We start from the raw sequence: 15,375 nt of genomic DNA, 5'->3' as shown, positions 1-15,375 counted from the left end.
CCGCTGTACAAGTCTCATTAGGAATTCAGCCATATTTACTAACCAGTGCCACCCATTATGAAAAATATCTTTTAACACGATTCCGGTTTAACACTTTCTATCGGTTGATTACCTTCCCGAAGACAAAAGATTGGTCCAGAAAATTAATTCCGTGTCCCTGTGATGGCCAATCTGAACAATCATTATTGCATGTAGTCCTATTTTGTAGTTATTATGATTTTCCACGTCATAAGTGGATTTTACCTTTACTAAAAGTCATAGGCTTACGCCAGTGTCGTCCGGCCCTTCTTGCATTACAACGTTTGGACACTGAGCATAGCATCTTTTTAATATCCAGTTTTCTAAAAGCTTGCGTTAAATATCGTGAAAACTATGACCTTTCTTAATTCGCCAGATTGTAATGAATTAAAAGTAACTATGTGTTATATACCTGTTGTATTTACAATCAATGCATATTAACTTTTTCATGATTTACTTGAATATTTTTAATCTCAAAACTTTGTTTTTAATTCTTGTATACTTTTATGGTTACAAATTTTGTATCCGAATAAAGTTTTAATTGATTGATTGATTGATTGATTGAGAGGAACACACAGTACTGTCTTTAAACAGGGTGGATGAATGTTTACGATAAGGAGAGGATAAAGCCGATTTACATGAAATTCAATGATAAAATCTTGGATTTTTATTAGGACCCTGCACCCATAGTGACAAGAGTTTATGGTTGTGTAGAATATGCCACGGACTGTGCGGATTACATAGGGGGTGGCGCCTTGTCATATGCTGAATTAGTTGAAAAAGGAAGTTTCTGGAATTGTCAAATGACTGTGCGGGCAACGCCTTGGGTCAGGTAGGACAGGCGGAAGGCGGCACCCTGGGCAGGTGAGAATGAACGTGATTGGCTGGAGGACAGGAGGATCAGAGAGGAAACCTGATTCGGAAAACAGAATGAATGCTGGTTGGTGGAAGTAGATTTTGAATTAGCAAAATGGAAACTAGGCTGAATTTAGGGGGAATTGAGTGATCGATAGATTGAACCTACAGAGTAACTAGGTTATGGATTGGTTGAAAGATGTGTGGACAAGAAAGAGAGCACGCTGGAGACTTCAGAGTTCATTCTGAAGTGGAGTATAAAAGAGTGGGTTAAAAACCAGTTTGAACATGACGTTGTACGAAAGAAGGACAGTGTTAGAGACGCGTTAGAAGGAAGCGTGGAACGTAATTGGTGAGTGCATGAGGGTTTTTGAGGAAATGTTCACAGAGATAGAAGGCATAAATAGAGATGAATTGATATGGGACAGTGCAAAAAGGAGTTGTTTAGTATCATGCTACTGACCTTGAGGACTAATAACAGGTAGTGAATGGTGGGTATACTAGTTGTGGACAGAATTGAGGTTATTGAGACACAGCAGGACCATTGGGCCCCTGGGAGCATGGGAAGTTGGGAATAGTTGATAATATGGCCTCAGGGTTGTCTTGCATAGCAGACTTGGACTAACATTACATATACTGGAGTGACTTGGTGTTTTCTCCCATATTCTAGGCGTTTGCAATACACAAAGATTGATACTAGAAGAAGGATGGGCGCACGACATGGTATTTAAAGCCATATGATTATCATGATATTTGAAGGTAACACAATATTATTCATTGTAGGGTGCAGAATTGGAGAAATGTAGTAATGTAGAGGGCCTAAAACATATAGTTTATATATGATGTAAAATCGATGAAGCAATTATAATGGTCAAAATGGGGACACTATGTTCTATGTTTTGGAACTAGTGACTGTATTGCTTTAAACTCATGAATGAGTATGTCTTTTTGTTTTTTAGATTGGATATAGGTAGGGAGTCTGAACTAATATATTCATAGTGACTGATTTAAAATTTATGTTATCGTGAAGTGTGAATATGTATGTGAAAAAACGATTATTGACTGGCTTGTTTTAAATTTGCAGCCCTGATGATGTCTGCGTACGACGAAACGCGTTGGCTGGATATATTGGATAATGTACCTTTGAGTTGAAATATTGGATTGAATAATACATTCAGAATTGGCTTTCCAATTAAACAAGACTCCCTTGGGATTTTCTTGGTTGGATACACAGTGATTGGACAATATATGAGCGCGCTGCTTGGAACGCTATCATTACTTGGATGAATCATATGCTCCTTTTGTATAGATTGTAGTTATTTTTGGTGGCCCAGTGGCGGTGGGACCACATAAAGTAGAGCGTGATCAGAACTTTGAGAATAAGCATCCTAGAACAGACACCTGCACGCACTTTGCTTGCCACCCTCACCGCCACATTGTGTATAAATGAACATGAACCTGTTGAGATCACTGCATTTGATGATGAATGAATCATCCTCTGATTTATAAAAGAGGTAACCAACAAATAAGTAAATGTGACACTGCAGTAAAGGTTCATTCAGAAAACCCTATACTGGCTGGCAGCAGTGTTGAATGAAAGAAGAATGTTCAGGGCTTCAGCATCAATAAAAGCCGCAGGCGGCTGAAATGAATGTTTTGGAAATTGGTCTCATGGGACAAAGTTTCGTTATTGCTGTTTGTGTGGGTTCAGCTCTTGGAAACACCATGAAAACATGGAAACAGCACGAGCTTCAACTCTGATGTTGTCTTTCAAGCAAAAGCAAAAAAAGGTGCCACGACCTAAGCGGAAGAACACTAATCGGGAAATCAATCATCAGCACTTGGCCCGTGCTCCATGGAAGAAATAAAAAACACACAGAGACAAAGGGAAACTGACACTGAAAAGGAAGAGAATAACATTGGCAATGAAGCCGACCAATGATGAGTAGTGGGCTATTAAAAGCCCCTTTTTAGAGCTGTTTTTCTATAGGAACAATAGTTCGTTGCAGACAACAATATACGCGCTGTCTCAGCTGAGACCTAAAAATTAGCGGTGACATAGTAACATAACTAACCAATTTTTTTTGTGTGTGTTCTGAATTCTGTTCTCTTTAAAGAGACTGCTGCTTCCATTCCTGAGTCCAGGCATCAATAAATATAGTGATCCCCTAACTGTATGTTACAGGTCTGAGTCTGCGTTGTTATACTGTTTGGTGGCTGCTTATCTTTGGTTCATGTGGTTGTCTACTTGTTAGGCCCAGTAGAAGTGAAAATGAAATCTATAGCTCTCTTCCAGGATGTTCTCACCGATAACCCGTGTGAGGGATCAGGGAGCACTTTGCCAAACATAAATATTAAAAAATGTACCTATATACATCTGCATGAAATGTTTTCATAGAAAAGTGTGCTTAAACAGAAAAACAATCGTTTTTGCAGTTTATTAAAGGCAAAAATGCTCAAATGTAAATTTCTTTTGTATTTTAAAAAGCATCCAATTAAAGTAAAGCCACTACATTAAGAAAAGTGACCAGAAAATAGCTTTCATCAACCTTTTTATAAGGAAAAAGAAAGGGAATGAAGGGCAATGTTAGCAGATAGGCCCCAAAAGCAACGAACAAAAAAAACTATCCCAGAGGTGATAGTTAGATCACTTCTTTTTTTCTGACAACAAGATCTGAAAGCACTGCACTCAACCTTCTTTGCTTTTTCTCAACTTTTCAAAACTTGCTGAAAACTATCTCACTCAATGTCCCTTAGGACTAGGAGTATTTGTCATTTATTTTCTGACGGGAATCTTTTTATTTTCCAGTCAGAATGCATTCACTACACATATAGTGCTGCCCTGCCTGTGAAAAGGAAAAACCCCAGACAGATCCCCATGGCTTGGACCTCTCTGCAGGGTCATCCCCAAACGTTTTGGCTTCAACCTTCGTCACACCTCTAGCTCATTTCAATGAGTACATGCAATTATATATTTCCCATTTAAAGCACTGCCCCTCCTGTGGTCACAACAACTGAAATACTACTGAAATTAGAAGGTTTCATACAGAGCCGAGGCTTGGGTGCAAGGTAAGGAGGTGCCAGCTGACATATTGCATACAATACATATCCATACATTGCAATTCAATGTGCCGGGTTCCTGGCGGCTGTAGGTGCCTCCCATGGCATGAGAATGAGCTGAGCCTGTGAGGAGCGCAGGCCCCGCCCTGGCTGTGACGCCACGCTGCAGCCCATTGGCTCTGCCGGTCTCCGCCCCCAGCCTCCGGCACTCCTGGTGCCAGGCCCTGCCTCCCAGTCCCCAGACTGCTGCTGGCTGAGGTGGTGAGGAGGTGTGCTTTGGGAGCCGCTCGGCCAGCGGCGGCTGCAGAAGGGGTCAGAATGTTTAATGGAGCCTTCGGTCCAAGTGTCCGGGCCTCCTCTAAGTGCTCCCAGTTTCGCGATAAGAACTGAGGCAGAAAGGTATATTGTGGGCACGATCACGCGGTTAGTCACGTGGGGAGCCGGGGTGATGGGGACTTTGGTCATCTAGTTTCAGGATCCGCGACTTCCACAGATCAAATGTTTTTCTCCCCTGGCGCCGAGAAAGAAATGTTTGCAGCTGGCGTGATGTTGAAAGTAAACACGTGACTATCAGACGGTTTATGCAGCGCCTGGTGTTTCCAAGTTAAGCTGAAGCCCTGTAAATGCCCCTGAACAATATCAATGTATATAAAATGTCAGCGTGACCCGCCGCTGCCACAGGACAAGCCATCGTTTTGGGCTATTCATATAAAGAAAGCACTGATGAAATGCCCTCTCGAGTGGGTACCTGCTAGGTGTCAATCACTCACTTTGAAGTGTATTGCCTGGGTGAAATCGCCAGACAAGGGGCCACGTGAGGTGCAGGAACGATAGTGAGTTAGGGGCGCTGCCTTAAGAGCTTAGGATGGTACAGTGCACCCACCCCAAACCATCCATAATAACGAAGCTGGCGTGCACGTATGCATTCACGTGCCACTCTGAAACACCGTACCATTCACATTGTGCCCACGACCTCGGGCTTGCAGCGCTTCGAAACCCCAAAAGGAGGCATTGCTAATGGTGAGTTCAAGTGGTGAGCAGAGAAGTTGTCTAAATCTGCACACTCGTAGCTTTAACACGCAATGAAAAGGCGTCATCGCTAAAATTATGTCATCACGTGTGTGCCATAGAATCCCTAATATTACCATCTTTAATTACAATGCATCCTCTAAGCGCCCTGTCCGCCTCCACCTATAGATCTAGTGAGTGTGACAGGCAGCTGTGAGCCCTGACTCTTATTGCTCACCATAGGCCCGCCCCTGGGAGGGGCCTCTGGAGCACCGGCTGACCCTCTCGAATGTGAACAGAGCAGGCTCGAGACAGAGCTGGAGCAGCAGCCGAGGAAGCGCGAGCGCCTTGGGACGCAGAGGTGACCCACTGGGCAGAGCGGAGGACGCCTAGCGCCCAGAAGAGAAAACACACGCCACGCAGCACTCCGAGGCCAGCCGGCGCCGCCTGGGACAGGGCAGAGTGGAACGAGCGTCCTCCGGCAGACGGAGAGGGGAAACGCGGCCAGGACCCGGACTCCCCTCCACGATCAGACCGCAAGGGGAAGCGGACCGGTGTTCGCAGCTCGAACCCGCTCATATTTATTTATTCGGATCTGCGGAGAGATCGAAACAGACAGATCTGTGTCCGGCGTCACCGAGGATCTGGGGCGCCAAAGATAAAGAAATCTAAATTGCAGAGCGAAAATGGATTGAAACTTTTTGTTTGTTTCTGCTAACTTTTTGGGAGCAGTCTGTTACTAGTCGCATCGCTTTCAGTGCGCGGATCGCGTGTGGCGGGAGCGTGGCTTCGGTGGTCTGACCTCTGGTGTTTGTGTCCTTTGCTCTCCGGGGCCATGGAGGGCCCCTTCCTCCGGAGGGACTAGAGGGGCGCGCGGCGGTGCTCTGCCTCCTGCCTGCCCAGGATCGGCCAGGAGTTTGGGGTTTACTCCGGGGAGGCTGGTGCGCCTCCCTCTGCCGCCTTCGGGGCCGGATCCTTTCTTTGCTCTCTCCCTTCCTTCCCGGGGTTGGATTTTCTTCCCGGGTCTAGTCCCGGAATCATGAACTTGCTCCTCACTGTGCTCAACTGGAGCCTGGCCGCGCTGGTGTACTTCGGCAATGCCAAGGTAAGAGGGCACAGAGTGTGTGTGTGTATGTGTGGGGGAGGGCTGGCTGGGAGGCAGCATAAAGGCGTGAGGGCATGGGCACCGGGTAGGGTGCACATAGGGATGGGGTGCACGGTAGAGGGGGGGGGCTGAGATAGGGCACGGGTACCAGGGCGTGTGTGAAACACCCAGGTGCCCAGGCCGCAGTAGTGCACCGAATTACAAGGGCCAGGCAGGGCATATGACTTGTTCAACTTCTTCCGTATAAACTACAGCTACTGGGGGGGGGGGGGGGGGTTGTACAATCAGTGCGCTTTGCTGGTACCCCACAGAGAGCAGGGCCCCCGAGGAGGCTTTAAACATCCAGTCACCTGATGCTTTTACAGCGTGTTCATCCCAGAGTGCCCACGGAGCCTGGCATGGCTTGGCACCATCTCTTGCAGGGGGGTGCCGCGCCAACATACTTTCAGCGGAGTCCACCAGCGTGGCAGTGCCGCGCGGAGTTCACTCCAGGTTTGCGTAGTATGCCTCATTAACCACATAACTTGCGTGCAGGTACACCGCATGTGGGCATGAAGTGTAGAATCCGTGCACATCACACGCCCTGCACAGGGCACTAGCACAAGTAAGAGCCATGAAGGCAGGCACTGTCTGCAAGATTCAAGGCACACGCCGGCCTCATGTCTACGTGTACGGATTCGTTTGGCGTGTTTAGAAGCGCCCCATCCTTTAAGAGTCCGACTTCAAGGCGCTGCTCGAGAACTATCAATGCACGCTCTGACGTGCTTCAAGTGTCAGATATTATTGTTTTAATAACATGCTTTTATTGTAGAAGTTTTGTTGGGGAAGTAAGTACTTACATTAATACGGAACACCACAAATGCGTATTGTAAACTTTCGATACATTTCTTTTGAGGTCCTTAGCGGAAAGGTCTGGCACAGTTCTGAAGGGGGGTGGCGGGGGTCGCAAACTGTGTCTGTGATTAAGCACCCCTCCCCCACACCTCACTTTATTAAAAGCTAGTATATTGGATTTCTATCCCGCAGCCGGGTCTCTCCAGCGTTATGTGATTTTGGGGGGCCCAGGGGAGTTGGGCCCCCCACAAGCGGGGCCCTGACTGTCAGCTGCTGCTTTCCAGATAGAACAGATCGGCCCTGCATTCCTTCTCCGCCAAGGCTGGGAGGTAAAACAAGAGACACACCGCGTGCTGCACGGAAATGGAAAGGTCAGCCCCCGCCGCGTTCTCATTTCCAACCCCCTCCCCCACCCCTTTAATAAATCCTGTAGCTTCTACCTATGGGTTAATCGGTCTGGTGCGCAAAACCTGATCTGTCAGGTGGTTACCAATGGGTAGAGCGTGATGTACCTATCCTTAAGAAGCTTACATACCGCCATGCTGCTGAGGAGCCCGTATGAAAGACCTGTCGGTTACGACCGTGTTGGGCTCGGGGACGTTGTAACATAACGTGTGTTTGTTAAGTGCACGTTCACTAAAGGGTGTCTTGGCGCTAAATAATAGAGGTTTATTGTTAACCACCTCAGTTGTGCTCATTTTATCGACCTGTAGAAGAATGAAAGGCTCAGAGAGTCCCTCGGGATCTGAACCTGTGACCATTAGGTGGCAGAAGTCCACAGAGCCACCAGACCTCGAGGGCGAGTTGCAAAAGCTCGTGCGTGCATATTGTATGAGAGGTGTCATTTAGGATTTTGAGGGCCCTGTAAAAACATTCTAAATCTGGACGTCATTACCCACTTGAAATCCGTGTGACTTCAAATAAAACTAAAAGATGATAAAAACCTATCACGGTCACACAAAAACAATTGGGATATTGGAAGGTGAGGGTTCTAGACAATCGCCCTCTGTGCCCAAGCCATAAAAGCGTCCGCGTGCACAGCACAAGGCCGCGGAGCTTCGCGGTAAGGCGCATCCGTAAGCCCCGTAACAGTTTGATTAATTTGCCAGGGTAAAAAGTGCCTTAAGTCCGGCCGTGGCCGTGTTTTGGCGTCGCCTCTGTAGCGGTGCACACGGGGACCGAGGCGTCGGTAACATTAGCTGGGGTGTTGATGACCGGGGGCCAGGGTGCATCACATGCGCGGGTGGGAACATATGACGCTGCAGAATGCAAGCGCGCCGGAGTGCGTCTGGACTGGCGAGGGCTCGCCGGTGTGCAGCGAGGCAGGCCTGCATTGGCTTGTCGGCGCGGGCGGGGGCGGGCGAGTGAATGAACTTGCAGCGCATCAGAGTTCAATGAACTCTAGCCGGGAGCGCGCAGGGCCCTCTCCGCCCCCGCTGGCCCCGGTCCCAAGGAGGGGCGGATCCATGGCTGCCGTGACCCTGGCTGTGCAGGGTGTCTCTTACCTACACGTGGAGCAGAGGGGTGCTGGGCTCTGCTGTGCGGCCTCCACACCCTGCGACATTTGAGCCCTGTTCACCTAGAGACGGATTTAGAGCTGGGAGTCATGGAAAGTCCTCCGATCTCTGGAGGAAGTGCTAAATCCGGCTGGCACTCCTCGCACAAGATATGGGGTTTTTCTTCCAGAATGTCTAACTTCTTCCAAAGATCAGTCGATGCTCACCCCCTCTTAAGCAGGTAAATTAACAGTGCGCGCTATTTACCCAACACACCCCTGAGTGGCCCCAGTGTGCTTCACAACGGGCATGCGTTGTTACCCAACTAACAGGTGCTCTTATCACCGACCTCCAGGGATACCTGAGCGAAGAGATCATGGCAGAATTCGTCATGGTACAGCAGGGCTAGATGGGCTTTCGCCACCGCCTCGCTGCTGTCGGGGGATTCTGGGTAGAATACTCCTGGCCTGGCGCCCCGCATCCTTCTAGCTAAACCAAACTCCGCTACAGGCGAGTCAGCTCACAGTGCCCCATAAAACAACACACTTTCCTGCGAGTAACTCGCGGGACGCTGCAGAAGATGTCCCCCCCCCCCCACCCCCCCGGCCTACTGCGCGCACATCAAATGGCACCCACCATATGTAGAGAACGTCGCAACAGTAAAACCAGGGTCTTTGCAGTTAATATTCCGTGCCGCATAGTTTTCTGCATAATTATTTGATTTGCTGTATTTGCCACACAACTCATCATTTGCTGCATAATTTGCAGAGATTAACTAAAAATAGTTTGTAGTTCAAATGGAACAGAAGTTACTAAAACGTTGCGACACGTGTTGCCACTGGCACAGACTTGCTTTAGGTATACATGTTTCTTGTGCGATCCAGTAAATAAAATCTTCAGAGGCACCCAAATACTGGTCAGGTGACAAGCTGTGTGAAGTACAGGATTTCAGTTTGTTTTAAGCCACACCCATGATTACATAGGCCACGCCTCTCGGAAAGAGCCAGTTACATGAAATCATCACAGATGTGCATGTTGGTCTGATTCTCAGTGAGTAATAGAAGGTATGATGACAGCTGTGTGGGTTCAGGACGGTTGAGCCTGGGGTTTGTCTAGTCTCGGTGCGTTGAGGGAAAGAATCTAAGCATTGCAGAAGTGAAGAAATAGTGCAAGATTATGTATTTTGGTCTGTTGGTGATAGTGAACTGGGATTGACCAAGAAAACCGAGTTAAGAGTTGGTGGTAATGGTGGCGTTCCTTTGGGCGGCTTACACGGTGCAGCTGGCGGCGAAGTCCTGGTGAATAGGAGCTGTGGAATGCCAGTGTGGTTAGGGGATGATGGGTCGCCTTGAAGCTCATTTGCCTGCATGTATATATTCATTTGTTTGATTTGTTGTGGGGGGGGTTTGCGTGGCATATTGGATATAGGCCGTAACTGCAAGCGTGGATTATAGGATGCAGGGTGTGTGAATGGAGCCTTGAGTGTTGGTTGTGTGTGGATGCTTGGATTGGGAGTCCGCTGCAGGCTTGTGGTTATTGTATCGGTTTGGTTTCCTCTTCTTTTCACTGGTACTAATGAACAGTACTTACCTGAACCCAGTCCAGTGTGTTCTCTAGTATTACCACAGGCTGACGGTCTAACATCAGTGGCTCAAGGAGGCTGAACTGAATCTCTCCAGAGTATGTCTGAATACAGGTGTGTGAATGGAGCCTTGAGTGTTGGTTGTGTGTGGATGCTTGGATTGGGAGTCCGCTGCAGGCTTGTGGTTTTTGTATCGGTTTGGTTTCCTCTTCTTTTCACTGGTACTAATGAACAGTACTTACCTGAACCCAGTCCAGTGTGTTCTCTAGTATTACCACAGGCTGACGGTCTAACATCAGTGGCTGAAGGAGGCTGAACTGAATCTCTCCAGAGTATGTCTGAATACAGGTGTGTGAATGCCAGTACTGGAAACGCAGGTGAATTCTGCCATGCGAGCCAACAAACTGACCGGATTTTGTTTGCATACAAGTGACCGAAATAAAGTTGAGACATGGTCATTCTGAATCTCCAAAGAAGAGCAATGGCTTTCCAGTTTTTAGGCTTTGAATTGCATTATCTCCTCACCTGAGAAGTTGAGTGCATATTACAAGTTTCCCCTGCAGAAACTAGTTGCCAATTGTTCAATGCTATCAGGAGGCCACGGTAGTTTTTGCTGTGGAGATTCAGGAACTATGTTTCCTGACATTTCCAACAAGTATTGGTAATGCTTCAGTTCACCTATGTAATGAATAAAGAGCTGTTTTCATCAATCATCGTCTGGGAAGAGGTAAGAAATCCCTGACCTATAGTGGAGAGGATGTGGTGCAGTGGCCAGAGCTGCTGACCGGAGAATCCCGGTTTGAGTCTCTGCGGCGCCGCACAACAGCCCACGATTCTATGCAAACCCCTGTATCACTGCAGGTAACAAAGAGTGCTATAAATAGGGTGCAAGTCAAAACTTTATGAAAATATAGCTCCACCAAAGTGTATTTTAACAGTATTTCGGCGGCGGGAAACTGTTAAGAGAAGCAGGCGAGGAAAAAGCATTGGTAAATGCAGGAAAATACGCTACAGAGTGGAGGCGTGATGTAGATACCTTTCAAGTTCTTATTAAATGCAATAGATTTCTCAATTGCTGTGCAGGTGAAATCTAAAAAGCTCAAGTGACCTCACAAGTCTTTGAAAACTGTGTAATCATTAAAAGTAACACCAGTAAAAAGATAAACTTAAAAGTTCAATGAATAAAATAACTTAAAATCCTAGACGTTAAGAGAACTTACATTTGCATCTAAAGTGTAAAATATCATTCCCAGTGGGCACAAAAATGGCTTCTAGACATGATGTGGCTCAGAAGCCAGTGTACTGCACGCCACGTCTCTTCATATGAAGGTGTTGCAGGAGAGCCCACCGTTTGGCGCGAAGGCTTGTTGCGGGTACTGATTCAGCTAGGCCAAGAACATTCACAAACCTCCATAAATTGGAGCAGGAAGTCAACAGGTTTAGTTGATGATCACTTTAAAGTGACGCCTCCATCCATCAAACCAGGGGAGTCTTTAAAGTTGCTATTATATTCTCAGAAGGACTTCCGATGTTCTACTCTGTCCTCTGTCTTCAGTTTTGCTGTGAGGTTTGAAAAGTGTACTCCAGTCCCATGTATGGTCTTTTTGTGTGAAATGAGTCAGATTTCCAACAAGCGTATCGACTTTCATATTTTTAAATGTGGAATTTTATAAGTAGGTCTACCAATATACCAAAGCTCTGCCAGCATTCTTTTCGAATGAAAGCAGCTGCGCATTGGTGCAATATTCAACCTTATAGGAGTAGGGGCCCTAATGTGTGAGTCTCACTCAAGATGCGGGAGATTCCTGGTCTCTGGTTTGACCAGCACTCAGTTGGTAGGCGTGTAATGAATGAATAAATGCAAAAGGCCCAGTGAGTGTCCTCAGTAAACGCTTCGGGCTCCCTGCCGCCTTCTCTTACCCACACCCAGGGCAAGGCCTGCCTCCACTCACTGTACTTCGTGCTCCTTCCCTCGGGTCTGGAGTGCCGCACTCCCTCCTAGGCTGGCAGTCTCCCTCCCCTCCAGCACTCTGGCCTCGCTTCCCTCTTTACTACTTCTGTCTCCATCCACGGACCGGCTGCTTTTGCTCCCGCGCAGCCTGCCGGTCCAGGCTCGCTCCCTGCTCTGCCTCCCGTCTGCTGCTGCTTGACCCGGCTCTCTTCCTCACTATCGGCCTGGGTGCCCTCCCTACGGCTAACTGGCCGTGTCCCATAGGGTCCCCGCCCCCTGCAGGCCTCGGCGCACACCCGGGGAGCCCGACGCACCCTCGGGCGGCACAGTGACAAGGCCACCCGTGCTAATTGTTTCTGCAGCCATTCACAGCTCCAAAGCCGTGCTAATGAGGCTGCCCGGGGGATTACTGGCCGAGTTAACCCTCCCCACCCCCTTCTAGGCGGGAGCTGTGGGGGAAGTCACGGGCCCCATGAGGCTCACCTCTTCCCTCGCTCCTTGAAATGAGAACCAGATTGAGTGCGAGGGGCGTGGGAGAGGCTTCCTTACAGCATCACGGGGCGGCGGGGATGGAGGGGTATCGGTGCAGCAAGAGCGGGGGAAACGTGATGAGACAGACCGCTCACATCCCGGGGCCTTGCAGCGAACAGCATGGATGGAGGGTGGATAATGCCACTAGGAAGGCGGAGAAGGAAAACCCTACTAGGATACTACTGCATAGAAACCACGGGGGTGGGTGTTAAAATGTGAGTTCTATTTGTTTTATTCCTAATGTAAAGTTTACTGATTGTTCTCAACTTGTGCTTCACCCGCGCGAGCCTTGCACTCTGTTATGTTCCATTTTCCTCTCTGAATGTTACATTTCAAGCGCCTAGGCAGCTGGACTCAAGCACCCTGCTGATTTGTCGCCGCCTCCGTTGCTGGGGACACATTTATGAGGATTAAAGTTCTTTTGATGCTTACCTGGTCTCCTCGTCAGCACTACATTTTGGCGACGAGGATAGGATAAGTTATGAGGACTGCAGGGAGAGTGATTACCGCATAGTCACTCAGGAAAAGCCTTCTCGCCTTCGAACAATCCCCAGGAGAGTGGTAATTCCCTCAGGGAGTGAGCCACGGAGCGCGCCATGCCTCTGAGGCTGTGGAGTGAGCTCCATTGTCCCTGCTCGCTGGACCGAGGCCAGCGGGGCACCGAGAGACCTGATCTCAGCACAGAGGGGGTGACGCCCGCAGAGGCACACGCTTTCACTCCTCCTAACCAGGACAAGGCCCCCGCGGGTCATGGTGTCTGTGGTGAGGGAGTCCTGTAGAGACACGCGTCTGCCACTGTACCTTGTTTCCAAGCAGAGTGATTTCTGCCCAGACATTCATTCCTGGGAGTGGTCCCAGCGCCCCCTGTCAGAGAAGAGATTTCCTTGGAAGTAGACCGAGTCCTGCAGTGACCCCTTCCCAGTGCTGATTCCCAGGGTCCTAGAGAGGCTGTCTCTATCAGAGCCCGTGAAGTAGGCTCCTACACCGACCCATAAGAAATCCCAGTCTGCGCCTACTCCTCGGGGAGGCGGCCCTATGATCAGCTGAGTGATTGGCAGAGAGAGCGCTTCTTAGCGCACCCTGACCCCCCTTCGGATCCCAAGGTGAAGAGAGTGAGTCCAGGAGGCAGGCCGAGGCCTTCCCTCCAGTGTCCGACCTTCAGAGGCCCTGGAAGGTCGCAGGCCTGTTGGACACACGTAGGCCTGGCCCCAGCTTCTGTTGACAGTGAGCTGTTCTGTGGACTGTGCCCGTGCCAGGGCGCAGAGTTCGCCTCTTACTGCCAGGCAGGCCTTATTACATTAACCATTCACGAGTCTACACATTGCAGGTTTGTTGCAACTGGACCCCTGCCGGTCACTGAAAGACTTGAAGCAATGTACGGGGAGCCGGATGGGCGACAGATCAGTGCAGTCACACGCCCTAATAAAAAATGTCTAATCCTGCTGCCTTTTTCGTTTAAAAAAGGCGTAAAGGTGTATTTATGTGTTAAATTCGTTAATTGGCTGTTCCTCCAACCTATTGGGAAAGCTGTCCTGTTTTCAAAATAGAGCGAAGCTTTTTCTTGTCTCTTTACCCAGCTAACCAAACTTGGTATACCTACCCAAAGAAGGGTGTTTGGGGATCAGAGAGCGTGCAGTCAAAATCCTTTGTCAAATATAGATTCCCCTTTTGCAAATGTATGGCTCTTCTTGCCCAGTCGTGACGTTGCTCAGTACCAGTTAAGACAAGTGGCCTTCGTCCCTAGGGAAGCCACTTGTGGGTAAAATTGGTGAGAGGCTGTTTGGTGTCATCAAGAGTAATGCCGCGTACCATTTACTTGTATAAGTTGTGACGGTAGGAATAACTACGTAGCTTGGAACTTGTGGTGTTGCTGGTGACAGAATGGACGTAGAACCACTAACTTCCATCCTTACCTGTCTGAATTATGGATGAGGCAGTACATGTTGGTGACTGGCATATACTCTCTGTCCCGGCCTCCCCTCCCAGCTCTAGAGGCACATGCCTAGTCAAAAAGGAAATATCAACATACAGGGATCTTCCAGATAGAAATGTCATTTAGAAGAGTAACATGCAAAAAATGGTGCAGAGTGAGCTACTGGCCACAAAGCAGCACACATCATTGTGCCCTTAAACTACCCTGCATACCTGCCTTCAGGGATTCCAGCTTGAGTCTCCTCTGTTGAAGATCGTGGAGATGAAGAGATGTGATTAAAGTTAGTGGAACAGGAAAAATATGAATTAACCTGTGGTATGACCCAACAGCACATGCATGTGGTACCCAAAATGCCATTGCAATTGTTGTGCACTTTCAAGGACTCTGCAGACGAAGATCACCAGTTTGATAAAATGTGTTTACAGTTTACAGCATTTCTACCACTGTAAGAAGTAAATGCTGAATGGACTATGAAAGGAAGCTAGCATGGTACACTGTCTCAAAGCACAGTTATAGCTGACTCCTGGAATAGCGATGACGCTTGTATACCACAATAACACTAACAAAAATCTCTTTTCAGATGGTCTGTTCCTAGGTTTGGCAGCCGTAGTAAACATAAAACACAAGCAAACTTCCATAGGACCACTATAGAAACTGAAGAAGCAGGGACCAGACACTACGTCTTCTACTTCAAAAAGTGACACGTTTCAGTGGAAGAGGTTGACCCCTGCAACGGGGCATTCTTGCTTTGCTTAAAAAAACAATTTCTGATGAGAACTACACCAATTTTTAACCTGGTGATTCTCCTCTAGATCATAGAAACCATCCACCCTAACGTCCTTATTCCCACAGGCACCTGTGTCTGCTTTAAGTCATTCATCAGCAGATCTGCGGTCAAGAGCATTTGCTTACCTATTGAAGGGTTAGTTGGTGGATGGCAGAATGAGTTCCTTCTGACACTGCAGAGGCCTGCGCATAATAATACACTGAACATAGGCTACT

General features: G+C 48.2%; 1 protein-coding gene across 3 annotated transcripts in view; it reads left to right on the top strand.

The window, feature by feature from the left end:
- Nucleotides 1-4,388: 4,388 nt before the first annotated feature.
- The window catches only part of VEGFA (vascular endothelial growth factor A), an 81,718-nt gene continuing 70,731 nt past the window's right edge, over nt 4,389-15,375 (top strand). For 2 of the 3 annotated variants that reach the window (XM_085610264.1, XM_085610263.1), the window contains exon 1: nt 4,389-6,046. In XM_085610264.1, coding sequence (XP_085466390.1) covers nt 5,981-6,046 — 66 coding nt within the window. In that variant the 5' untranslated portion in view covers nt 4,389-5,980. The remainder of the gene's footprint in view (nt 6,047-15,375) is intronic. The other variant, XM_085610265.1, reaches the window with a different exon arrangement.

This window comes from Triturus cristatus, chromosome 6 (genome assembly GCF_964204655.1).
Source record: "Triturus cristatus chromosome 6, aTriCri1.1, whole genome shotgun sequence".
NCBI lineage: Eukaryota > Metazoa > Chordata > Amphibia > Caudata > Salamandridae > Triturus > Triturus cristatus.
Note: the sequence above shows the minus strand (reverse complement) of the source record. Positions and strands in the feature narration are given on the sequence as shown.